This window comes from Crocodylus siamensis, chromosome 2 (genome assembly GCF_052110815.1).
Source record: "Crocodylus siamensis isolate JL-2025a chromosome 2, ASM5211081v1, whole genome shotgun sequence".
NCBI classification, from domain to species: Eukaryota; Metazoa; Chordata; order Crocodylia; family Crocodylidae; genus Crocodylus; species Crocodylus siamensis.
Window position 1 is genome coordinate 265180574 of NC_143396.1, and position 27749 is coordinate 265208322.

The 27749-nt window shown below is 45.3% G+C and overlaps 1 protein-coding gene across 1 annotated transcript in view; it reads left to right on the plus strand.

The window, feature by feature from the left end:
* The window catches only part of KCNK13 (potassium two pore domain channel subfamily K member 13), a 157820-nt gene extending 130692 nt beyond the window's left edge, over positions 1-27128 (plus strand). The window contains exon 2 of the mRNA XM_090034992.1: positions 24393-27128. Coding sequence (XP_089891118.1) covers positions 24393-25285 — 893 coding nt within the window. The 3' untranslated portion in view covers positions 25286-27128. The remainder of the gene's footprint in view (positions 1-24392) is intronic.
* Positions 27129-27749: the final 621 nt, after the last annotated feature.

The following is a 27749-nucleotide window of genomic DNA, read 5'->3' on the forward strand; positions in this document are numbered from 1 at the left end:
GTTGTGTACTGTTTGAATCTACTAGACCAGACACTATATGGAGCATATCACACACTTTGCTATCATGTTACATCCATTATATCTGTCTCTCATTTGGGTTTTGTGTTATGCAGTGTTTGGACTGTGCAGTTCTATATTTCCCTTCTTTACTTTTTGAAATCCGGAAGCCATAGAAATTAGTGGAAAAACTCCCAATGATTTAATAGGACCAAAATATCACCTTTTACCTAAGGAGAACCAATGCTTCAACAGAAGTACATAGGTGAGAGCAGAAGAATAGATTCCACTCCAAGTCACTCAGTCTTCTGGCCACATTGACAGAACGGGGGAGCCCCTTTTGTTTTGCACTTTCGAGTGCCCCATTTCTATAGAATGCTGCCCAGTCTGTGTATCGTTACAGAACACCAAATTTGAAGAATTAAGCTATATGGCTATATGTTGTGAAAAATGAGGAAGGCTAGGGCAGAGAGAAAAGATAACTGAATGGTGAAGGCACCAGCCTAAAATTTGAAACTTTTGTTCAAATCCTTGCTCTGTCATAGACTCCCTGTGTCAGTTAGCTTTCAGTGCCTAATGTCCTTCTTCTTTAATTGGCGATAACAGTATGTCTTAGAATTTAGAGCATGTATCACTGGGGATCCTGTTTCAATACTAGATCCTGAAGTGCACAAGCTCCAAGACTTTTCTGAATGCAGTGTTTATTGAACCCACACAGGCCCCATGTGTCTCCTCCCTTTCTACAAAGGCATGAAGGGAGGAGCAACCACAAACCTGGTAGCAAGACAGAACCCAGCAAATGACTCATTGTGCATTGTCCTTGAGCTTCAGACTCTCAGATGAGGCTGAGAGAAATGCTGCTCATCTCTGCCAAATTTGGAAAAGCAGTGCCCCAAACTCTATTCAACGGTTATATCGGGGTCTCTGGCGGTTATACTGGGGTCTGTCGCGCGCCAGCTGGAGGAGCTCCAGGCCACAGTCCAGAGACTGCGTGCCATCAGGGACTGCGAGCAGGAGATAGACTCCTACTGCCAGGCCCTTCTCCCCCGGGAGCCGCAGGGGAGAGCTCCGTCTCCCTCCGTGACTAAGGAGGACTCTGGGACCTCCCACTCTGCCCAGTCAGGGGCATGGACCAAGGTGATCAAGGGCCCCAAGGCCCGCCGCACCAAGGGCCCTCCCTCGCCGGAGCTTAGCAACAGGTTCACACCTCTTGCAGCCCCAGCAGAGCCTGCTCAGTTGCCGGCTCCCGCAGGCAACCCAGGCTCAACCGCAGCTACTGCCCCCGCTCTCCCCAAGACAAAACGAAAGGTGTTTGTTGTGGGAGACTCCATCCTGCGGGGCACCGAGGGGGCAATCTGCCGCCCCGACCCCTTAGCCTGGGAAGTCTGCTGCTTCCCGGGGGCCCGCATCCGAGACATTGCGGAGAGGATCCCGCAGCTCCTCCGGCCCACAGACCACTACCCCATGCTCCTGATTCATGTGGGCACCAATGACATGGCTCGGAGCACCCCCAGCCAGGTCATGAGGCGCTACAGGGATTTGGGAGCAGGGCTTAGGGGTCTGGGAGCTCAGGTGGTGTTTTCGTCGATCCTCCCAGTCTCGGGCTATGGGCTGAGGATGGAGAGGAGGATTCACACAGTGAACCAAAGACTGCAGCGCTGGTGTCATCGGGAAGGCTTTGGCTTCCATGACCATAGCCTGCTCTTTGGCGAGAGAGGCAGCGAGCTGCTGGGAAGAGATGGCCTCCACCTCTCCCCCCTGGGGAGGAGGCTCTTCTCAGCCAGGCTGGCTGACCTGCTCCACCGGGATTTAAACTAAGCCCGCTGGGGGATGGGGGACTACTGCCACTGCTGGCCTGCTGAGCAACCCTTGCAAAGCCAGCAGACCAAGGCACTTAAGGGAGCCCACCCCTGCCCCAGCCCTGGCACAATCTGTGGGCAAGGCAAGAGCCCCCAAGGGGACACTTGCCTGCCTGTACACTAATGCCAGGAGCCTGGGCAACAAGCAGGACGAGCTCGTCCTCCTGCTCAGTGCAAAGAACTATGATGTCATTGGGATAACGGAGACCTGGTGGGACTCCACCCAGGACTGGACCATGGGTATAGAGGGCTATACCCTGTACAGGAGGGATCATGTTGACAAAAGGGGCGGGGGTGTAGCTCTCTATGTGAAAGAAAGCTACATGTCCCTGCAAGCTGATGTTGGCGACCAGCATGGATAGCTAGAGACCCTCTGGGTAAAAATTCGTGGGGAATACAGCACAGGGGACACAACGGTGGGAGTCTACTACAGACCTCCCACTCAAAGTCCTGAGCTTGACCAGGAGTTCGCCCGGGAACTGACTGAGGCCGCTTGCTCCAGGACCTTGGTTGTCATGGGTGACTTCAATTACCCGGACATCTTGTGGGAGGATCACTCAGCAAAATCCGAACGGTCGCAAAGCTTTCTCTCGTGCGTGGATGACCTCTACCTGACTCAAGAAGTCTATGGGCCAATGAGAGGCAAAGCGCTGCTCAACCTGGTACTGGCTACGGGGGATGACCTAATCGGCGACCTAGTGATCGATGGGAAGCTGGGTGACAGCGACCATGAGCTGATCACCTTCACCATCCGCCGTAAAGCTGGCAAGTCAGTCAGCAACACAGAAGTCCTTGACTTCAGAAAAGCTGACTTTGACAAGCTCAAGAGGCTTGTCGGTCAGGCCTTTAGGGACCATGACCCCAGGGAGATGGGAGTTCAAGAAGAGTGGTTGCTTCTCAAGGAAGCGATCCTCAATGCACAAGCTAAATCTATTCCAACACGGAGGAAAGGCAGCAAGAAGGCACAGCAGCCCTCCTGGCTCTCCAGGAACCTAGCGGACCTCCTGTGGCTAAAAAGGAAAGCCTACAAAGGATGGAGGACGGGATTCACCTCCAAGGGGAATTATTCTGCACTGGTCTGGTCCTGCAGGGAGCAAACCAGGAAAGCCAAGGCTGCAACTGAACTCCAACTGGCTTCAAGCATCAAGGACAACAAAAAGTCCTTTTTCAGATATGTGGGGAGCCGGAGGAAAAGCAAGGGCAACGTTGGACCCCTGCTAAACCAGATGGGGCAACTGACGCCCAGGAAAAAGCCAACCTATTAGTCAGTCTTTCATCAGTCCCATGGGACGCCCATGCCTGCTATGGAACACGGAGATCCGGGTGATGGGGATCCCCTACCCTCCATAAATGCTGACCTCATGAAGAAACACCTTGAGAAGCTGGATACCTTCAAGTCAGCCGGCCCTGACAATCTGCACCCCAGGGTACTCAAGGAGCTGGCGAGCGTCATAGCCCAGCCCCTGGCACGGATCTTTGAAAACTCCTGGCGCTCTGGTGTAGTGCCCGAAGACTGGAAGAAGGCCAATGTGGTGCTGATCTTCAAGAAAGGGAGGAGAGTGGATCCGGCCCATTAGCCTGACTTCTATCCTGGGGAAGATCTTAGAAAAGTTTATTAAGGAGGCCATCCTTGATGGACTGGCCCAGGCTAACATCCTAAGGGATAGCCAGCACGGGTTTGTTGTGGGTAGGTCTTGTTTGACCAATCTCATTTCCTTCTATGACCAGGTGACCTATCATCTGGACGAGGGAGAAGAGATTGATGTCATATATCTTGACTTCAAAAAAGCTTTTGATCTGGTATCCCATGATCACCTCTTGGCCAAACTGGCCAGTTGTGGCCTTGGCTCCACCACGATCTGCTGGCTGGGAAATTGGCTCCGTGGTCGGACCCAGAGGGTTGTAATTGATGGCAGTCACTCATCGTGGTGCCCTGTGACCAGTGGGGTCCCTCAAGGCTCTGTCCTGGGACCCATACTGTTCAACATCTTCATTAGTGATGTGGACACTGGAGTCAGGAGTGGACTGGCCAAGTTCGCCGATAACACCAAACTTTGGGGCAAAGCATCCACGCCAGAAAAGAGGCGGGTGATCCAGGCTGACCTGGACAAGCTCAGCAAATGGTCAGATGAGAACCTCATGGTGTTTAACACCGAAAAATGCAAGATTCTCCACCGTGGGAGGAAAAACGTGCAGCATCCTTATAGGCTCGGCAGTGCTACGTTGGATAGCACTACAGAAGAAAGAGACTTGGGGGTCATCATTGATCACAAGCTGAACATGAGCCTGCAGTGTGATGCTGCAGCTAATAAAGCGACCAAAACGCTGACTTGCATCCATAGATGCTTCTCGAGCAAATCCCGGGATGTCATTCTCCCCTTATACTCGGCCTTGGTGAGGCCGCAGCTGGAGTACTGTGTCCAGTTTTGGGCTCCACAATTCAAAAAGGATGTGGAGAAGCTTGAGAGAGTCCAGAGGAGAGCCACACGCATGATCAGAGGTCAGGAAAACAGATCTTACGATGACAGGCTGAGAGCCATGGGACTCTTTAGCCTGGAAAAGCGTAGGCTCAGGGGTGATCTGATGGCCACCTATAAGTTTATCAGGGGTGACCAGCAGGATCTGGGGGAATGTTTGTTCACCAGAGCGCCCCAAGGGATCACGAGGTCGAATGGTCACAAACTCCTGCAAGACCGTTTCAGGCTGGACATAAGGAAGAATTTCTTTACTGTCCGAGCCCCCAAGGTCTGGAACAGTCTGCCAGCGGAGGTGGTTCAAGCACCTACATTGAACACCTTCAAGAGTAAATTGGATGCTTATCTTGCTGGGATCCTATGATCCCAGCTGACTTCCTGCCCTTTGGGCAGGGGGCTGGACTCGATGATCTCCCGAGGTCCCTTCCAGCCCTAATGTCTATGAAATCTATGAAATCTCACCGTCCTGTGAGTATACTTGAAGAAGAACAGTAACTTCAGCCAGAGTACCTCTAGTTCTTTGAAGTGGTGCAGCTGGAGAGGTACAGTGATCCACTCTCCATCCCACATTTTTTAATCCTCATGTGATGGGCTTCCATGTATGAGGAAACCAAGGGAGGGCCATGGCTGTTCTGCCCCTTGTGCCCTTGTAGAGCAGCACATTGAGACATGGACATGGGCCTGGCCTTGATGGTTGCTGCTGCTTGGGAGAGAGTCCAGTCTTTGCACATGGAGCACTGAAAGTAAGATTTACACAGACTACAACAACTTGTAAAACCACTATTGCTGATAGAAGTAACTGGTCCCCACCCTCCCACTTCCAGAGATACTATGTGAACAAATACATTAAAAACTGAGGTCCTCAGATAATACAGTAATCAGAGCCATATAAGGACTGTAAATAGAAGATATCAGTATTGTACTTCTCTCTGGTAGTAATTTTCCATTATTGTTTGCAACTGAAGATTTATGTGAAAATACTGTGCAAATAAGGTAGGAAACATTTAATTGTGAGAATGAGACAGACCTTTGCACTAATTAAACATTTGGTTACAAATAATTAAGAGGAAAATTGCTATGCAATTGTTTTGGTTCCTGCCTCCTTTAAGAATAATACAACATTATTAGAGGCAGTGGAAGGGTGCTGTCTGCCACTGATGTGATCGCTCCCCAGGAAGTATATGTTTGAGATGCAAATCAGGGGGAAGCCTCTGTGCGTCCAAGAAAATGTGGGGGTGGATCCAGAGGGCTGGGGTTTTATTGTTTTAACAGAATGTCTTGCAATATTAGCTTCAAATTCAATATTGCCTTCTACAAATAGATTTGACTTTATGGGAATTTTAAGGAAGGTTAAAATCATAAGTAAGAAGTTACAAATGTAGTATGTACAGAACAAAATGGCCACAGATCTCTGTCCAGCTCAGGATCACTGCCCACCCAACAGCCAGGTTGCTCAGTACAGGTACATATTTATGGCTGAAACACAAGTACAGAATCTGCAAAGGATTTCTCACTGTCTGCCAATCTACAGAGCACTACAGGGTCTCCTCCAAATCCCAGGGAGCGAAATTCCGAATCTACACAACAAAGCAGATGTACAGATGGATCAAAGTAAAGACATAGATGTACAGCTCTGAATGCCACCTCCTTTTGACAGCAGTCTGAACAACCTGGTTCTCTGCAGCATTTGGTAACGAAAGCAGTATGCATGAGAAGGTTGGGGGGACTGTCAATGAAGTAAATGCCAGTGCACATCAGGCTGTGCTCTTCTATTTAAAAATGTGTTTTGTCAAAGGTATGGTACAGTAAATGAGAGCTTCAGCAGCCAGCAAGTGAAAAGATGCTGGGCCAATTGGTTCTGAGAGGAGCTGTGAACGGGAAGAGTTTGCCCCAAACCACCACTGAGTTCAGCACTTAGGTCATTATCTATTTGAAATTGTGAATGTGTGGAGCCGGCAAAATTGCAAATGGTAACTTCTTCTGGTCAGAAATGGTGCAGATTCCATTCTACTCTTTTCAGGTGTTTGGGACAATGAACTGCAGTTGTTCCCAGGGACATCTCATCCTCAGCACTCTTCTTTCATCAAAAGACTTGTCCCTTCCTTCTGTTTTCAGGTAGGACTTTCTGAAACTAGAAACCCTCTTCCCTACTACACTACCCATGTTTATGCTACAAACTTTAGCTGACATGGCTCAATGCTAAGGGCTGCAATGATATGTGTAAAATGCAACTTTGCCCATATGGCTGATTCCTCACTAGGAACACTTTGCTAGTATGATATACAGAATAGCTACACCAGCCAAATCTGTCATATATAGAATGGAACTGAGTCTTCCTGCTCTTCCCCAGTGAGGACACAGCTGTTCTTTACTGATAGGTATGTCTGCAAGGATTGTACAGTTTTCTGCAATAAGGCTAGGGAGGGGGAAACAGGGTAAAAGTCAGTTCAGAAACTCAAAACCATAGATGCAACCACTGGGAGAGAAGGCGGCATCATGCTTCTCACAGCCATGTATTTTACTGATGACCCCTCCATGCAGTTGCAGGTTTTCAGTGTGTTTGTTCCTGGTTCTTCCCTTCTGCATTCCCCAACTCTTTTCATGTGCTTTTACTGGGGAAGGTGCAGATTTCCTAGTTATGACCTGTCTGCTGTCTAGTGGCTGATCTGGGGAAAAAAATCATTTTTTCCCCCAGTCCTGGTGGACCCAGCAATACCTGTATTATAGATGACACAGTTATACCAGTAAAGGCTCCATTGATGATCTCGCGTACACTTGCTTGAGCAATACAAGCAAAATAGCTCTTTATACCAACTGTAATCACGATAAACCAAGCCCATGCTGGCCAAGAAAGAGTTAGCTGCTGTAGGCTCAGTCAGCCCTACCTTGCTTCGCTCATAATAGGAACAATAAAGGGGAAGTTCTTTGTTGGGTTGGAGAGAGAGAGACTGTGTATGTGTGCAAGTAGGCTCTGTGAGAGAAAGCTTTGCTAAGGAGATGGGACCAGGCGAGGAGTTGATAAGGGGGAGCTGCCTGCCAGATGTTCCCTGAAAAGAGGTGGGCCTGACATAGGGATACAGTTCTGTTTTGTCTTGACTTATGTGTTAGGAAAGTGAAGATAGCCAAATAAAAACCTTTCTTCCTTTGCACTTGACTGGGAATTCACACTGAATATATGAAATGTTTATGCCAAAGTAATTGGTCTTTACAGTGATACCAAAAAGGACCAGAAACATGACTGGACACTTTTATTACTTACTTGGAACTGGTATAGAATTAGCCCAGAAAAAAGGGGTAACACCAAATGGTTCCAAATTAAAGTGGTATAGGTATGGTGTCTGCAGCTTACTGTTGGTTCAAGGCAAATAGGATGTTTGCTGCCACCTAGTGATGAGGTACTGCAGTAGCTGTTTAGTGGCTAGGGACAGACATTCAAAATCTGGAGCCTGAACTGATTCAATCTTTGCAGTTAATCTAACCTGCCTGGACTGAACCAATGCACAAGTGAATAGACATTCCCTCTTGACTCGGAAAATGCAGGCACTTGCCTGCAGTGGCTCAGGCCAGAAGCCGGGGGGCGCTAGAGCAAGCCCTTAGCTGCAGGGAAGCTGTGCTGGGTGGGGAGGGAGACATGGCCAGCTACAGTAGTGGCCTCAAATGACCTAGCCAGGGAGAGGGTTTAATTCCCTCCCTGTCCCACCAGCACGGACCTGAGCCAGCGTCTGCCTGACACTCCCCCTTGCTGCTGCAGTGGCAGGGACAGGGGCATGGCCAGGCGTCAGCCAGCATGGCACCCTAAGGCAGAGGGGGCAGCAAGGGGATTTATTCCCCACTCCACCCCCTTTGCCTCCAGGGGACCACAGCCAGAGTCTGCCAGCCCTAAACGCTGCCTCTGCCAATCACTCCCTGCCCAGGGCTAGTGATGGAATAAGTTCCCTCCCTGCCGCCTCATCTAAGGAAGCCAGGCCAGCCAGCCTCTGGCTGTGCCCCTACATCTGCTGCTGGAGTGGTGAGGGGAGAGCAACCTTGATAGGGGCAGTACCCCATCATGATTTCCCAGGAGCACAAGCCCCTTCCCACTGGAGGGGCTGCGCTGCAGGCAGGGGCAGGAGTGGGGTAGGAAGACCTGCCACAGACTACATGGAACAAGCAGTGGCAGTGCAGTAGATGGGACTTGGAGAGCTATGGCCGCCCCTCCGAGCCCCAGTGCCTCTGCTTGCTCTGCACAGTCTGTGGCAGCTCTGCCCACCCTGGTCCTGCCCACAGCACAGCCCCTCCACCGGGATGAGGCTTGCGCTCCCAGAAAGCCATGATAGGGTGTGCTGCCCCATCAGGGTCCCTTCCCCCTTGCCACTCCAGCAGCAGGGGCAGGAGCATGACCAGAGGCCAGCCAGCATGGCCTCCTTAGGTGATGGGGCATAGAGGGGAGTTATTTTCCCCTTCCCTCCAGCGTCTGGTGAAGGGGGCAGGGAAGGAGCTTATTCCACCACTCGCCCCAGACAGGGATCAATTGACAGAGGCAGCAGTCAGGGCTGGGAGACCCTGGCTTCGGTACCCCAGGGGCAGAGCAGGTAGAGGGGGGAATAAACTGCCTTCCTGCCCCCTTTGCCTCGGGGGGCCATGCTGGCCAGCATCTGGCCAAACCCCCAGCCCTGCTGCTGCACAAGTGAGGGAGAAGCACTGGGTAGACCCCGGCTCCTGTCTGTGTTCGTGGGATGGGGGGGCCTGGCCAGTTCATGTGAAGCTACTGCTGGGGCTGGCTACGCCCCCGCCACTGGAGCAGCGAGCAGAGAAATGCCTGGCAGGTCCGTGCTGGTGGGACAGGGGAGGGAGAGGGGAATAAATGTCATCCCTGCCCATTTCATTTTAGGTGGGCCAGCATCTGGCCATGCTTCCACCCATGCTCCGACTAAGGAGCAGACAGGTGGGGTCAGCCCTGCTCCATTGGAGCAGACAGCACAGCCCCTCCCAGGGCTGCAGAGCATGCTGGGATGCTGGGGGATTTTGGCTAAACTTAAACTAGGAACTGTGTGCAGTTGCCCTGGGATAATTCGTTATCCATTCTGGATCTAGACGTAATTTATCTTAGCATGTAAAATCTATACATATTATAGCAGAATAAGCATGTTGTGTGTCTAGGTGCTCAATAGTAGCTTATCACAAGACCAGGAGCAATCTGGTGACATTGCTAAACTGCATCTCCACTAAGTTAGTTTGATGCAATAGCTACTACCATGGTGTATCTTTTTTTTTTTCCAAAGGTAGACAGAGCTTTAGATGCTATACTGCTTCACAAGAGTAATGTAAAACAAAGCCATTTTTCACAGCTACAGAGAGACTGCAGAAGTGTGAACTGACTCATTCATCTCAATGGGATGTCCATGAATAAATAAGAACATTTCAGGGAGATGACCACAGCCTAACAAAATAGGTCTGAGACATGAACTCTTCTTTTCATCTCCGTAGTTGTTTTCTCCTGCTCCTTTCTTACAAAATTTACCCAAATCCCTGTTGTAGAATACCAGTTTTCAAGACAATCCCATTATGGTAGTGAGCTTTAGATCAATCTGAATATTGAAATCCATGCCTTATTAGCTGTGTCTAAGGGAACCCTGAACCTTATGACCCTAGATTTGCCATCTTTGCTCAAGGTCTTGTTGTAGCCTACTGGTTTACAAGACAATCTCCCTATACATGTGTCTAGTAGAGCACTTTGATTATTAGAATCAGCTTCTTGTAGCTAGGGAACTGTATCTGATGAACGCTCTGAACAAATTACTATAATTTGCACTACTAATTCTTTCCCAGCCATAATGCAGCACAGCAATATTATGATGGCATGATAGCACCATGATTATGATTTTATGAGGGTTTTAGAAAGGTCTATAAATATCCTGGGTTTTGTGTTACCATACCAGTTTTGAGTGCTTATTATAGTATGTATGCTGTATGCTTTTGTTATTTTATAGTGGTTGGAAAGGGATGTCATTTGAGCTCTGTAATAAGAGAGAGTTTCCTAGTGTCTAACATTTGTTTTCACAACAACAAAAAAACCCTGAGAGGAATTGATAGGCATGAAGGTTTGAGTTTTCAGATTTGATGAATAATGGTTGAAAATTGAAATTTTATTTTCTTTATTTTTCCTAAGTTTTTTTATAAACATAAGTTATTGTTTTGCCCAAGAACAGTATTTGGCTACCACTGGGCTCAGTGTTGCTAGTCCTTAGGAAAGGGTGTGTCTCAAGAGACGTATCAACCCTTTTGATGAAACTAAGGTTGATGACATGTACAGCTACCTGTTTTTCTTTTATCATAGTTTGATTTCCAGGAAAATGGTGAGGAATATGTGACATAATTACATTATACCAGTGGTTCCCAAACTTTTGGTACCTGGGGCACATTTTTTCCTGGATTAAAACTGACAACAGATTTCACTCTTATACCCAAAAGGGGGTGTGCTTATTTTTCAAAACATGTAACATATTCCATTCCCCTGCCAAAGGAAATCATACCAATGCTGAGATGTACTGTTAAAAAATAACTCCATATCTTTTCTAAATTTCACAGCATCCCAGTTTAAAATCACAGAGCTAGATCTAAATTCAGAAAAGCTCTGGAGGGGCACCTTGTGGCTTAAACAGCTGAACATCACTAATCTATCTGGGACCACTTAAGAGTGGTGAGGGCAGGACCTCACCCTGCTGTGCCCTGCTCTTTTCACTGTTTGTACCCTCCATATCCCTGGTCTCTACCTCTGGGCAAGGGCAGCCCCTGCAGGATTTCACATGCTAGCCCCTGCAGCCTCTCCTGGGAGCGTGGGAGCAGTGGAGGGGATGAGCCAGGCTGCAAAGTGTGGCTCTGTCTGTGCACCCACTTGCCTACCCACTTGCAGCAGATTGTGCTTCTGGGAGCATGGTGGGGGCTGGCACAGAGGCTGCCTGGAGACAGAACACGGTAGGGAAAGCATTATCCTGATGCCATGATTTACTAGACTATTTTGTCATCCCTCTCCATTGGTGGCGCTCAAATCTTTTGGCCCTCTTGGTCAGATAAGTGACAGGGCTGGTCTGTGGGCTGGATTGGGATCTCTGCTGCCCTGCTTGGCTCCCTGATGCTCACACTGCCCAGCTCAGGTCCCTGCCACCCCGCCCCACCTTAAACAGCTTCCCTGCTACCCTGTACCATCCTGCTTGGCTTTCTGCCACCCAGCTCTGCGCTCTGCTGCTTGCCTCAGCTCCTTGCCAGCCCACACCACCCATCTCTGTTCTCTGCCACTCCGTGCTGCCACGTTTAGCTTCACCTCACCTCAGCTGGCCCTATGCACTCAAACTTTCCAGGTCTGGAAAGTTGATGACAAGGGAGCGATAGTTAGCTGCCACCACTCCCTTGTGTCCAAATTTTCAGGCTCGTGGGCTGGATAACTTACCTTGCAAGCTGGATTTGGCCCCACAGGCCAGGAGTTTAGCACCCCTGCTCTATATAGTTAATGTTGTTTCTCTTGACAGTGCATCTGCAGGAGGCTCTGTCTGGCCATGGAATATATATGCCTACAGATTTTACACCATTTTGAAATACTAGCTCTTGAACTCTAATCTTTGCTGTCAGGGCAAAACTCCTGCAAAATGGGCTTTTGGAAGAGTGTGTGGTGGTCTAGAAAAATTCCTATTGACTTTCCTATGAGCTAAAACTTCTTACAACACCTTGAAAATTTAGCTCAACTGGAAAAAAAATCTTGATGTCAAATGTATGTTCAACAGCCCAAATTCAACTGTATGTCTACACATTACAACGGAAACAAAAAAACAAATTTGAATAAAGGAAAATATGCTATTAAGGACCAATTCTTCATAGCCCAATTGGCTGATATGAAGTGTAAAAAATATCATTACATGTTCAGTCAGTTGACTATGTGTATGATACAAAGCCCATCAAAGTGAGATGGGATCTTTCCATTGATTTCAGTGGATTTTGCAGTAGGTCTTGGACTTGATTGTATACAATGGGGTGTTTTTTTATTATTTGCCTTTCATGACCAGTTTTTACTTTCAGAAAAGTTTACATTTTTCTCTCAAAGTCAGTGGCAATGGCAAAGCTTCATGACAGAAGGATCTCTACATGCAGTTGCAGAAAGGATCCATACTACCAAGCTAACTACCAAGGCAGACAGATGACAGGATACTTTGTACGCATTTAGTTCATACCCAGCACAGAAATATTATATATAAATTAGGGCTGTATGAAGCTTCCGTAGCTGATTCAATTCAGATGAGATTTGGCACAATTCAGGTAACAAATCTCCGAATCCAAATTGAATTGGGAGACCAAGTAAAATCTCCAAATTGATTCAAAGCATCTGAATCAATTTGGAAAAGCTTCAGTAAAGATTTGGCTGATTTGGAGATGGACTGAACAGGAAGCTGACAGCTGTCTCCAGCTGGTAAGTCTGTTGGTGTTGGGGGAGGTCGGAGGTAAGGGGCATGGAGGAGGGAGGGATTGGGGCTGGGAGAAGCTGCCAAGCCGGGGCGGGGGGGCACATTACTTGGGGGGCGCGGGATGCAGGTGCAGCAGCACTGGGAGCGGGGACTCTGCCCTGCTGCTGCTTGCCCAGCCTTAGCCCCCATGCCCAGCACTGCCACATCTGAATCTTGCACTCCTCCATGCCAGCTGGCAAGTGGTGGCAGGGCACAGCCCCCACTCCCAGCACTGACACGGGTGTGGCACCGCTGGGCATTGGGGGGTTATGCCCTACTGCCACCTGGTGCAAGCCATGCCTAAATCGCACCACCCACTCTCCCCTGCACTGGCTGGGCAAGTGGCAGCAGGGTATAGTCCCTATGGCTCCCCCTGCTAGGGCAGAGGCAAGCACAGCCAGAGCAGCCACGGGAGAACCCTCCATGGTTGCTCTGCCTGACCCTAGACCCAGCACTTATAAAAACAAACAAACCCTGCACTCATCAGCTCTGGCAGTGGTGACTGGGGGCTCTAGGCACTCGTGGCAGCAGGAATCGCACCCCCCCCGCCTGGCTTCACCTGTCAGCTGGAACCCAGCACTGTTCAGCCCCAGTGACCCCAGCTCCTAAACAGGCTGGGGACGGGGGGGGAGAATGGGGCCGGGCAGGGCAGCCATGGGGGCTTGTCCCGCAGCTCCTCCCAAGCAGGGAGGGGCAGGCACAGCCAAAGGAGCCTCGGGAGAACCTGCAGCCACCCAGCTGTGCCTGCCTGTCCCCAGCCGATCCAAATCTCTCTGAATCAGTGCTGAATCTTCCAAACCTGATTCATCCAAATCGATTCAGGACAGTGATCTGAATCTCCGAATCCAATCATTATCCTCTAGATTGGCCTAATATGAATCGAATACTTCCTTAATTGCGCAGCCCTAATATATATTGGAAATAACTTTCTCCTGTCAGGAGGCTTAACTGATAACCTGTTTTATCCACATAGAAAGAAGAAATAACTGATCAATATACATAATTTGCTGTTAAATCTATGGAGGAAAAAATAGATCTGACCTAGTGCTGATTTTCTTTTCCTTTAGCTTTCAAACCCAGAACCAAAATCTCTTCTGTAGATTCATGATTCTGATACTTTATAATAATATTTATAATTACTTTCCAGTCATTCAAGCTGGCATTTAGTTTAATGGTCTTAACATTTAACCGGCTCCCACAGTCTTTGGTTGCTACTAATAAAGGTACCAATTCTTCAAGTGGTTTATATCTAGAATCAATAGGAGAGTTGTGTATTGATTTGCAAAATAAACTCTATCAATACCACCAGATGGCCTGAAGAACCACCAAAGGGACTAGAAACTTAATTTGTATCAAATTAAATTTCTGCGTCTAAAGTACAGAGCACGCTCTCCAGAAAGACAGCAGGCCTGTAGAAGACAGGTTTTCTCTGTTTGCAGAATGTTATTTCCCTACGACTATGGCCAATATTACTTTTTTTAGTTACCTGAAGTCTGGTCAGATAACAGATGCTTAATCTTTGTGAATGCTCAGCTTCCAATTACCATAGCATTTCTAAACCTTGTTCTTTCAAAAACAGAAATCGAAATAATATAAGGAAACTAGCTTTCTTCCTGCTCAGTGGAAACCTTTGTGTTCATACCATACAGAATTTGTCATGCATTCCTAGTAATATCAGTGGTACCTAACCATATCCAAGCGTATAGCTATCTAATGGGTTGAGGCAGGGGCGGGCAATTATTTTGAGCAGAGGGCCACTTACTGAGTTTTGGCAAACCATCAAGGGCCGCATGACAGACAGGCAGATAAATATACATTTTTAAATATTTTTTAGGGGCCCCGTGGGCCTGGCAGGCCGCATTTTGCCCACCTCTGTATCAGTGAAGAAATACCCTTCAGTAGCTTAAAAACATCATTTTTCTTCCAAAAAAAGTCTTGATTTCCACTTGATTAAACACAAGCCTGACTTCTGTAGCTTTTCTGTGTATTTTTGCCCATCCGTAACTGTTTCATGGTCTCTGTCACAAAACAACTTTAAAAGTAAAATGTGTTATTCACTGGGATTTCAGCAGCCTCCACTCATTGTATAAAAATCCTCACGCTTTAGACATAGCGCTGCTTTATTCTGTAGTAGTCTTCTGCCTTTAGGTCTTCTTCACATACCTAATCACTTGTCAGGTGTCACCCATTGGTTTTGTTTTTCCTTCATATAATTTCATTCTCTTCGTCTCTCCAGTGTGCAGCTGAGCTCCTTGCTCTTTCACTAATGGTCCATATTGACCTGCCTCCTCTTCTAATTACTCACCTAGTTTTTCCCAAGCTATATTTTGACCAGGCTCGGTAAAAATCAACAATAACCTTTCCCCCCCAAAATGGATTTTTTATTTAAATCAGTTTTTTTATTTAATCATATGTTTTGATTTTTTTAAGGTGATTTTTTTAAATAAACCTACATAAAGATAGTTTTAATTTAAGATATGCTAAAGATCAAAAATATCATCATGGAATTGGGCTTTTAACTTCTAATTATATACTATTTGAGATAATATATTCTTTAACCTTTTTAGAAAATGTTATAGATAGGTCATAACAGACCATGGACTATATTAGGGGCCCAACCTTATGGGGTTCCCAGAAGCTTCTCTGTGGATTAGTAAAGATTAAAGAAAAGCATTCTACCCAGTAGGGTTCAGTGCTCAGTCTGGAAGATCCCATTAAGCATCTCTGTGATGCTTAGTTTCAGTTCTCAAACTGTGGATTTGTGTCTTCAGTGATAACATCCTTGTTAATAGCAGTATGTGGAGATGAGAGATAACAGACCTGATTACCCACCCATCACCCTACTGTCTATCTGCAAGTTCGTGTACACCAAGTCAAGCCCTTACCTTTGTCTAAAAGTGCAAATTTCAAGAAGTTAAATGAATAAAGGATATCAAACAACAATAATGCACTTTTTGTAGAAAAAATTATTAGATTGAGGCTTCCTGATTAATGTTTTAAATTGATTTGATTTTAAACAAATCCACTCTGTATTTGACTCTTTAGTTTCCTTCTTTCCAAGTGAATAAGATCCTAGTTCTGGTTACTCTTGCCTCAGCTGGCATTCTCAGTCACAGTGCAGCTAAAAGCTGTAACATTCATTTCTGTTTCCCGGCTTAAAATTAATTCAGGATGGGTGGAGAACAGGACAGTAGTAATTGTTTTTACTCATGTTACTTGTTGAAGTATTTTTTTGCTATGGGCAAAATGAAGCTAAAGTCTGTGTCCCCACAAGCAGGGGTGTGCAGTTGCCATGAGGAAAAAAAGCAGCACAAATTTGTGCTACTGCTTTTAGCCCTAGTGCACACCCCTGCACATGGGCTTAGCCCAGGGAAAAATGTTCCAGGTGGGGTCAGGGGGGCTGGGGCCAGTACCTGGGCTGGCTCTAGCAGCCTTACCTGGGGACCTTCTGGGGCTCCAGCAGCAGCAGTCCAGGTGTGGGGAGCTCTGGTCTGCCAGTCTCCTATTCTGTGTGGTACATGCTGCTGGCATGTGCACCACCTCGCTATTTTTCTGAGAGCTTTTTTCTGATACCAGGATTTCCTTCTGGTTGAACAAAAATACACCATGGAAAACCAAATCATGTGCACGGGGTGCATTTTGCAAATGCATGTGCACACTTGTGTGGACATGGCCAAAAGTCTATTCACAAAATAGGAGTACATATCTTTGCATCACACTTGACCCAAAACCACACTGAGAGAGACTTTTTCTGACATACATCCACTGGCCAAAAGGCTCATAGGTCAAATCTGTGAACGTAATGGCCATTATGTTTACAATGGATTAGTACTTGCAGTTTGAAATCTCTTGTGCACCCCAACACATTAGCAAAAGTGAATGGGCAGGCCTGTGTGTGTGACCATCAGTTTAAAGGTAGAAATGTACATTAAATTGAGTAATCAGCCTGTACTTGTATCAGATGAAGAGATTGGCATGTTGAAGAAAAGCCTTCAGACTACCAAAAAGAGATACTGCTGTCTTATTTTGATCATTTTAAAAAATGTCCTGTGTATTAAAGCAGGGCCACATGTGTCCCATAAGGGGCCAGCACATGCCTGGCAAACCCCTGAAACATCCTCTCCCATTGCCACGTGGGGCAGGAATGCCCATGCGGGGGCTGTGTGCTGCTGACACTGCCTGCATGGCAGGAGATAGGAAATTGCAAGAGCCTGCATTACAGCATATGGTAGTGCAGCATGTGGGCTTCAGTCCCACTGAAGCTGGATGACCGTGTTTTGAAGCATAGGCTCTCAAGTGCACATTTAGCGATCCATGCAGCTCCTTACCAATGTTCCCATGACTGATTGCAAGCATAGGGCTGGGAGGAATGTAGTATTAAAGCTGTTCAAAACATTATCATCAGATGTTTTTAAATAAAATACTCGTTTCTTTTTTAGAAGAATTTTTTTTTGCAAAAACAGTCTGCTTTCCACAGTTATTCCATTGTGCGCAGAAAACTGAACCAATGAAAACTGAAAACAATTACTTCAAAGCTGAAATACTTGGTCCACACACCGAAACATGTTGTTTTCAATATGATTCATAGGAGATGTAGATCAGATGTCTGACATCCTTCTTCTCATCTCTGATGTTCCCCAGCTAGACCACATCTGACATGATACACTTGGGACAGCCTCTGTCAGCAGTTGTCAAATCCAGGTATCATGGAAAATCCTTTTCCGATGCAGAATAATTCAGCAGTCTGGGTAAAAAATAAAAAGCCAGCATTTCAGTTTTAAAATACTGCCTTGGTGCCTTACACTTGCATTCTCCTCTGTAGGCTGGACTCCTTGCTTGGACTCCATCTCTTACCAGGCACAACAGTCTTCCTTACTGGTCAAGGAGGGCAATGGATTGAAGGGCTACTGTTCAACCAGGCTGAGTTCACTCTGCACAGGAGGAGGGTGAGAGAATGAGGCACCACAGCTGCATTACTGATTTAAAATACTATCAGGTTGGATATTTTGCCAAAAGTAGACATTTTCTGTGGAATTCAACCTGCATTTTTGGCCAGTTCTACCCAGGATATATGAAGCTGAAAGGTGATAATGGAGGATCTTTGCCAGTGTCTCAGTTAGCTTCCTTTAATGAAATTTTAGGCATTAGGCAGTCTGATTCCTTTCAAAGACCCTTTGAAGTTCCTGGAAAATTGTTATGAAAGCTCAATGCAGATGTCAATACCATCTTTTTTTCTACTCAAAAATGGAGTTTGGGGATTTTGAGCTGTTTTAGCTTAGCAGTTTCATTTCTGTCACAGGATTGCTCATTGGTGGTGCATAGGGGGTGCATGTGCACCACCTGAGATTGGCAGTGCATCTCCTGAGAGAAGTGCTGCTGGCAGCGCCTGCGGGTGGTCGTTGCTTGCCACCTCCCAGTGTCTATGGGCAGCCACATCTCTCAATGGGCTACCATCGATGAAGAAGTCCAGCACTGGGTCAACTGCACCAGTGCTGCCTTCTTGAAGCTGCGTCAACATATCTTTGAAAATAGAGATCTTTGGAAGTCTGTGAGAGTCCTGGTTTACAAAACTGTCATGCTGACCACCCTCCTATACTGCAGGGAAACCTGGACCATCTACCAATGCCACATTAAGACCCTTGAGCGCTTTCATCAGTAGTGCTTGCATCGAATCCTGGAGATCAAATGGAAAGCCTTCTGGACCAGTGCAAGCGTCCTCCATAAATCTGCGTCCACCAGTATAAAAGCCTTGCTCTTGAGAAATCAACTCTGATGGATGGACCACTGCGTCTGGATGTCCAAAAACCACCTCCCTCACCAGATTCTCTTTTCCCAGCTCTCTGTTGACCAACGCTCAAAGGGAAGCCAAAGGAAATGGTACAAAGACACACCCAAGGTCACCCTCAAGCACGGAGGCATCAACACCAATGGCTGGAAGGAGCAAGCTACTGATCGTTCGGTGTGGCACCACCTGGTTCACCAAGACGCACACACTTCAAGGCCCAACGACTTGATAATGAAGTGGAACAGCAGCAGTGGAGGAAGGAGAAGGAGACTAACCCAGGGCTGTGAATCCCACTCCCCCGTGCAACAACATGCCCCCATTGCCAAAGAATGTATGTATCCAGAATTGTGCTCCTCAGTCACCTGAGGACCCACCCAGCCTGGTGGATGTCATCCTTGACTCCGAGGGACTGCCAGCGATGATCCACATGATCCCTTATGCCCCAAAAAACCACAGAAAAGAAGAAAAAGAAACAGTTGACCACCAGATAGTGATTGCAGTAACTAGCTGTTCTGTCTGTATCATGGGCACTTTAAGATGGTCATTATCCTTGAACAGAACTGGGGAAATAATAGATTTTTTTATTTTGGTGGCCAAACTGAAAAAATCAGTTGAGGTTGATTGAAACGGGGGGAGGGGGAGTTTTTTAGTGAAACAAAAAACATATCCCCAAAAGTGTGTTTTCATTTAATATAAAAATGGTCATTTAACCTGGTATGAAATCTTCATCTTTGGTTTATTATTTTTGCCATTTTTTTCCTTTTAATTCAGGTACATTTTTATATGAAAAATGTTATTTTTAAATTGGAAGTCAAGATTTTGGAAACAAAATGTTGCAACATTTCCAAAATGAAGTGGATCATACTGATGTAAAATAGTTTGACTTTTTAAAAAAATACTCCCAGGATTTTTTTGCTCAAAACCAAAAAACCTGAATTTGTGATAAATGTAGCCCTCCTAAAAACTAAAATTTTAGCAAATTTATTATATATATCAAAATGAATTTAGATCTCTCTGTAATATAGCAAACCATATTGATTCCTAATGTAATTCTGAAAAGGTCAGTTATAGAAGTGGTCAGTTTGGCCCAAAGTATTGCTTCATGTATGAAACTACAGTGCATTTCCTGAACTGGTTTTTTGCTGTAACAAACAGTCTATAGTTTGTTTTTAAACAGAGACCCAAAAAGGAAAAATATGGTATGGCTGAATTCAAATTAATATCTTTACTGTGTGGGTTTTAAAGTTTTCCCTTCTAGTATACTACATGAAATTGTTTTAGTGTCAGTTGATACATTTTTTTAAAGTTTCAAAAGAAAATAAAATATGAGACCGTTTTTGCCAAAAGATAAGAATTGAGCTTCAGCTCAGGATGAAAAAGATGACATGAAACAGCTTCAGCAAAATATCTTTCTGGTTCAGTGGTCTGTGTTTTCCACTATTTACAATTCATAATGGATTTCCTGTCATACCTGTTTGAGTATCATTGTAGAGTCTTTGCTTCTAGGCATCCACCTCTCAAAATATGAGCTCAAATGGTAATTTTAATTGAGAAGAGATATTAAGCTGATGCACTCAGGCTCCAGCTATTAAATCTAAGGCAAAATTCAGTGAACACAGAGTGGAATCTTGAGAAGATATCACACCATGTTGCTACTGTTGCAAATGTAGTTTAGAGAAAAATATCGTAATTACCTATGGGCCATAAGTTTCACTCTGCTCAGTGAAAAATATGTGGAGGTCTCCATATCTTCTCCACCTGCTTGCCTTCTTCCACCTTTGTATGTCCCTACCTCCTTGCGGCCAACCTCCCCCATTTGTGAGGTTCCAGATCCTTGAGTACTGTCACCTTTTCTTATTCTCCTCAATATACAATCCAGGAAGTTACCTTATGCAGTCTGCATTCTGTCTACCCCACTGTTCTGCAGACCATCTGGGTACTGCTTCTCACTAGCTGTCAGCCCTTACATGCCCATAGTATGGAGATCCAGACTTGTACCTAAGGTGAAAGTTATACAGAGAACAAGTATCAAAACTAAGCTTTAGGGTATTTGACCAATCAAAGTTTGGTCAACTGACTGGTCAAATATCAGTCAAAAACTGTGAAAAAGTCCCAATAGGTCCAAATAATACACAGAAAAAATGCACATTTACCATTAAGAAATGTATCAAAAAGAAATAAAAAGTCATATTTCTGTCAAGAAAACGACATAAAAAATGTAGTTCCTTTGTAAAATTGCTATAATCTTTGAACAGTCAAAAATATACTGTTAATTAACCAGTCAGTTGACAATATTTGACCAGTCAATTGACCAGCTTACTGACCCTACTAAGATTAGAACACAAAAGATTCACATTTCCAAGCTTGCATATAAATTAGTTCTTAAAGATTTTAGGGAGTTACTGTGTGAAAGCAAATGTGTCCATGCTGGGAGTGGCAGTAGCAGAAAGTTAAAGGCTAAGTACATACAGTCAAAGCCCAAGGAAGAATTGATTCAATCTGCATAGGTTCCTCTAAACTACATAGATTGAACCAGTAACAAACAGAACAGATGTTTATTTCTGAGATGGAAAAAGGCAGGCGGAGGCCTGCACTGGCCCAGGCCAAAAGGAAGAGGGCACTAAAGCAGCCTCCCAGGCTGCTGGCCATCACCGGGCGATCCCTGATTGGCTGGCTGGTGCATGCCCCCAACGCCTTGTTGTCCTCCTGCAGGGGGGAATAGTCCCCCCGTTCCTAGCTGTTCCCAAGCTGGGTATCTGCACACATGTGGGAGCTCCAGGTTCCTCGGGGTTTCCCTCAGCAGGCCTGGTATTCCCCAAGCCCTGCTCTGCCCAGCTGTGGGGGTGGATGAAGGTAATTCCCTTTCCTCCTGTGCAGCCAGGCCAGGTCAGTAGAAGTCACTGACGCACTGGGTGAGGAGAGGGAAAGGAGTTCCCCTCCCAGGGCCAGCCCCTGAGTCCTTCTGGACTGGGATATGATTCCCACTTGGTATGGCTGAGCCAGTGAGCCACTGAGGCCCAGTGGGGAAGGAAACTCCCCACCCCAATCTCAGGCCTTAGAGCTGGGGGGAGGGGGTCCTATGTCCCTGCCCAGTGGGGCTGGCTCCATAGAAAGAAGTATTGGCCCTGCCACCCAGCACAAGTCCCTGAGGCTGCTCACTGCATTCTTCTGGCTATTGCTGGTGCTGGGCTCTGAAGGAGGCTTTTGCCAGGCAGCAGAGCCCTAATCGGAGCTCCCTGTATGGGATATGCCTGTCCCTGCTGCTGCCTGGCTTAAGCTCCCCAGGCTTAACCTGATTCATTCTGCTGGAGCCTGGCAGCAGCAGCAGCCAGTGAGATGCACTGGGAAGCTCAAAGGCTCGTGCCAGGTGGCAGGGACAGTTGTGCTCCTTAGAAGCCAGGGAGGAAGCCCCTCACCATGCAAACTCCCCATGCTGGCTTGGAGCCAGAGCCATGTGGCAACGGGACTCTGTTCCTGCCTCCCCTCAGCAGGTCAGAGGCAGAGACTTGCAGGGGGCAGAGCTGTGCAGGAGGCCCAGCCTGGAGGGTGAAGGGTAAGGACTCTTGTGGCATGACTCCTTCCCACCTCCACAGGCAGACCCCAGCTGGAGGGGAAGGGGAGCCCAGGTCAGGTAGAGGCCTCCTTTGACCTGCCTGCCCCTGCTTTGTGACAGCTCAGGGCACGGCCAGCCCAGCTGGCCAGAGCACAGAAGCACTGGCAGAGGATAGCCTGCCTGCCCACAAAGGTTCCTGGGATGCTGGGGGACTGTGACCTAACTCGAGTCAGGAGGGAATCTGGGACAGAAGTTACATAAACTGGTTTAACCTAAATCAGTTAAACCTGATACTGCATCTTAAACTGGGTTCAACCATTTTGAAACTGGCTTATGTGCACTGAAATTCTGTTCTGTTAGAGATTTAAACCATTTTCCAGTCACTTGAAGTGGTTTATATGTAATTTCTGTCCCTAGCCAAGATGAACATCTTGGCTAAGTACAGACAGTCATAAAGCCCAAGGCTGAATAGATGCAATCTTTGCAGGTTAGTCTAAGCTGTGTAGATTGAACCAATAATTAAGTGGACAGACATTCGCTTTTGATTCTGGAAATGCAGCCACATGCCTGCAGTGGCTGAGGCCAAAAGATGAGGGGTTCTAGAGCATGCCTCCCTGCTCAGCTTGGGCCAAGGCTAGCTTACCCACCCTATGACGGGGGGTTGGCATAGGAGGTGAAAAGCATCCTGGGCTGCTGAGAGACTGAGAGTTAAGTTGAATCTGGAGGGGATCTGGGACAGAAGTTCAATAACTCAATTTAACCTAAATCAGTTAAGTCTGATACTACATCCACCCATCTTAAACTGGGCTTAGACATTTTGAAACCAGTTTATATGCACTGAACTTCTGTTGTGTTACAAATTTGAACTCATTTCCAATCTCTTACACCGGTTTGTGTGCACCCTTGCTGTTGTAAGAGTGGTTCTCTTGGCCAAAGCTAGCTAGTTAGTTGATTTCTCTGAGCTTGAACTGCATTCACTGCAAACCCTCCAGGGCACTCAGTGATGCTCAAGAACACACCTGTCAGCTTCATTATTCTGACCTGCACAAAAAGGAGGAAGGTGGGGAATCATTATGCCAACCTGAGTTAGACTGTCAGCAAAGCCTGCATCAAGGAGCTGTGAAGCAATAAGAGGTGTTTGGGGGATATAAGGACTGACATTGGGAGGAAGATTTTTTTAATGAAGGGAAAAGGACTATAGCCCAGCACTGATGACGACATGGATATAAAATGTCTGGTGTTTTTTGCTCCTCGTATTGCATTTGTCTTCTCCAACATAGGGCATTGCCTTTGAGACTTTTAATGAATAAGTTTTCCTCATTTCCCATATCCCAGGCTCTTTATGCATTTAATATCCTGCACTTACTGAGAGGGGACAAATTAGATGCGCATCTTACTCAAAGTGCTATTTTTTGTTTCCTCAATATGTCTACTTCAGCTTCGTTGAACTGCAAATTAGTCACTTACTACACTTTTCTAGAGCCTATTCAAACTGCAGCAAACACATTCAAGGGACTTATTTCCTCTATTTAGGACTTGCTTATTCAGTGTTAATTCTTTATAAACAGCCTATTACAGCAACTTTGCCTTATCAATGTTGTCCTGTTAATCTAAATGAAATGGGATTTGCAGACTGGAAAGAAAAAGAGAACAAGGGTATATTTGTAAAGATACAACAGGGCAGGAGACAGGACTGCATGGTAACTTCTTTACTGCTCCAACATAGAACCAAGCTGTTGAGCAGAATGTGGAGAGATGAGAGGGAAAGAAAGAAAACTTAAGCAGTGCACCAGCATGTGCCTTAATCTGTTCCTCACTGAAGTTGGTGGGAGTCTTTCTATTGCCTTCATTGAGTTTTGGATCAGACCTACAAGGCAAAACAGAGAGGGTAAGTGAAATGAGTGTAGTGACTCTGAATATCAGACCTCATCCAAGGCACACAGAGAGGTAAAAAACGAGTAAGAGGAGACTGAAGCTTAGCTTCTCAAATAAACACCACTTCTCTTCACATTTCACCTCTCATTTCAGTTTTCCTCTAGTCAAAGACATGTTGATACTTCGCATTTGTAACCTCTTGATCCCTTTTAGCACTGGAGCAGTAGGGATTGTGAAAATCAAAAAGAAATCCCAGGTACTGTCTTGGAGCTGAGCTGCACCACAAGGATTCTGTGATAGTTCTGCCTTGCAGGTGACAAAACTCTGAGGCTGTAACTAATAGCTTATGTTACTTAACTGCTCTGTTTTGTTTCCTAGGGTTTGGCATGACCACCCCAGCCACCGTTGGAGGCAAAATTTTTCTGATATTTTATGGCCTTATAGGATGTGCAGGGACCATTTTGTTCTTTAACCTGTTCCTGGAACGCTTGATCACGGTCATAGCCTACGTCATGAAATCTTGCCATGAGAGACAGCTAAGGAGAAAAGGGGTCCTTCCTCACGATGGCCGACGAGGTTCAGGGAACTCTGAGGTGGACAGCTTGGCAGGCTGGAAACCTTCTGTGTACTATGTCATGCTCATTTTATGCATAGCGTCACTTATTATTTCCTGTTGTGCCTCTGCAATGTACACACCAATTGAAGGATGGAGTTATTTTGACTCACTCTACTTTTGCTTTGTGGCCTTCAGCACAATCGGTTTTGGTGACTTAGTCAGCAGCCAGAATGCACAGTATGAAAGTCAAGACCTCTACCGGTTTGGCAACTTTATCTTCATACTCATGGGGGTTTGCTGTATCTACTCTTTATTTAATGTGATCTCTATTGTCATCAAACAGTCTATAAATTGGATATTGAAAAAGATGGATTGCCGGTGCTGCCACAGATGCCAAAGAAAATTTTTTAGGTCACGGAGGAACGTGGTGATGCCAGGGAACGTTCGGAACCGGCGAAACATCTCCATTGAGACCGACGGCATCAATGAGAGCGACACAGATGGTCGTCGGCTGTCTGGCGAGATGATCTCTATGAAAGATTTTTTAGCTTCCAACAAAGTTTCACTGGCCATCATGCAAAAACAGCTGTCAGAAACTGCCAATGGGTATCCCAGGCAAATGAGCTCGAATTCTAGACAAAATGGATTCTCTGGTGGGATAGGAGCCCTGGCAATTATGAATAACAGGCTGGCAGAGACAAGTGTGGATAGGTAAAATGAAAAGCAATGAGAAATACTTTGAGATGTGTGGAAATCAGTAGGAAGTGAATGTCATCAGAGAGGCAGAGCAAACTGAGTAGGACACGTTCGGTCAGAGGATCTCTCATTCTTTTTAAAGTTTTTTTGGTGGAGGAGGGATTTCCATTGGTATTCTTTGCACTGCTCAGATTGCTACTCTCTGTTCTCCCATTCTTTCTGTTCCACAAACAGGGCACAGAAGACAATATGACCAATAAAACATAATGGAGCCCCAAAGAAATCTTCTGCAGCTGATTTCCTGCATTTATGCTAAATTAAGATTAAGGGATAAGGAATTTATGGCCTTGGGAGAAATTACCTTTCACTTCTCCAGAATTAAATTCTTTAATTCACAAATTGTAATTAATTCTATAATTCATTTTATTTTTTGTCCCATTTGCTTTGGACCTGACTTCTGAATGTACCACGTCTGGGACAGAAACAGGAACCGTTGTAAGCCTTATTCTGTGATGTCTATGCTATTGCACTCCTATTTTAAGTTAGTGAAAAACAAACACATCTCACTTCTCTAAATGGATTCCTGTTGTGAAACACTATAATTGTAAAGTCAACTTCTGCCATGAAATGTATTAGTGTAAATCAGAAATAGTTCCATCAAAGTCAATAGAGCTCCTCTGGAATTACACTGGTCTAATTGAGAACAGAATTTGACCCCAGAATGTCATTCAGTGTTCCCGTTAAAAGGACTCGTCAAAGGTAGTAAAATCAAGATTTGATCTACTTTTCCTTGCTGATGTCTGTTTCCAAAGGACGTGACCAACCTTTTCTAAGTTATTTTTTCTTCTATAATTGAATGAATATAGTTTCCTTTAAAGCAAGTAAATTAAATTGAAACTAGCCATATAGACAAGTCTCACAGGTAACCCTACAATAACAAAATAAGGACTTTTCAAACTCTGTTTGTACTGTGTCCAATCATTGAAAAACTGAGCATAACAAACAAGCAATAGTAATGCTTATATAGTGAATAGGTTGCATTATGAAAGTAAATTACAAAGGAAATAGATTACAATAGATTATTATAAGCAACTATGCGTACAGAAAAAGTAAAAAATGCTGAAAAACAGTTTGACAAAGTCCATTTTTAACATTCATGTAACTATCATTCTCTACGTATTTTCTGGCCCTTGGTGATGATAATGACAGGGTCTTGATTAGAGAAATGGAAAATGTATAACTCCTCATTTTGCTAAATAAAATGATCTGAGTGCTCATCATGAACAGGCAGAGGACGTCAATGAGAACTGCATTAATAGTGAGAAAAACATGGAAACAGAAAATTAGACAAGTTAATGGCTGTCATATGACATTTTGTATCATAAGCAGTCAAAATAAGGGATTTAATTAAATTACAGAGATATTAGAAGGTAAGAAATCTAGATCAAATTCTTGCTAGCTTTACCCCAGTCAATGCCATTAAAGTCAGTGAGGTTTCAAGGGAGTAAATGAGCAGATCAAATGGAGCCTGGCTCAGTGCCACTGAAGCTAATGGCAGTTGGATCACAGGACTCTCAAGTTAACAAATTATCATTGCTAATACCCGGAACCCCTTTTAGAACATTTCAGTGTTAAACATTTTAAATATCTGATTTACTTTTCACAATATCTGCCGTTCCTTTTCCCTTGCACTTCTGTGGAACAATACAGGTAAATGGATCAATTTAATTTGCAGTAGGAATCTATTTCATTCTCTGATTTTTATGTCTGTTTCAATGCTTTTGTGTTTAGGTTATTAAAACTGAAAGGTGATAGTAAAATACATTTTTAAAGTCCTTTTTATATTTGAAAATAAAAAATAACCGGAGAATTTCACTTGAGGTTTTATAATTAAACATTTTAAAAACAAAACCTACTGGCTGGACTAAACTGCGGCATATCTGAGCCACTTAACATGTCTATAGAAAAGAAGAAAAAGCTCTTCCTAAGATTCAGTGGCAAAGCAGTTTTGGTACAACGTACCCATACAGGTAGCATCATTTGAAAATATTGGCCTGATTTTGCTTTCACTCAGTTTTGCAGCAGCTGGAAATCTCTGTTGAGCACAGTGGGATCATTCCTCATCTCCATCAGCGTAAATGAGATCAGAATCATGTCCCATGTCCCTCGTTGTATGATTAAGGCACCGAGGATTTAACCTGTAGCTTCTTAAATGGCTGCAACATGTTGTCATTGGCACACTTCAGAAGATAATATAGTTACCAAGCTGCACTGAATCATCATATGCCATTTTAAGGGTTTCCTTTTCTTGTCTAAATGCAAATTAAATTAATACAAAAAAAAAAAAACAGTTGTGCTATAGAAGCTCCTTTTTCCTAGATTAATTCAGTGATGCATCCATTCAGTACCTATTATGCAGAATTGACCATCATGGAAGTAATTCTGAGGTTGCAATCAGACATCACTTATGGTTAGGCTGAACC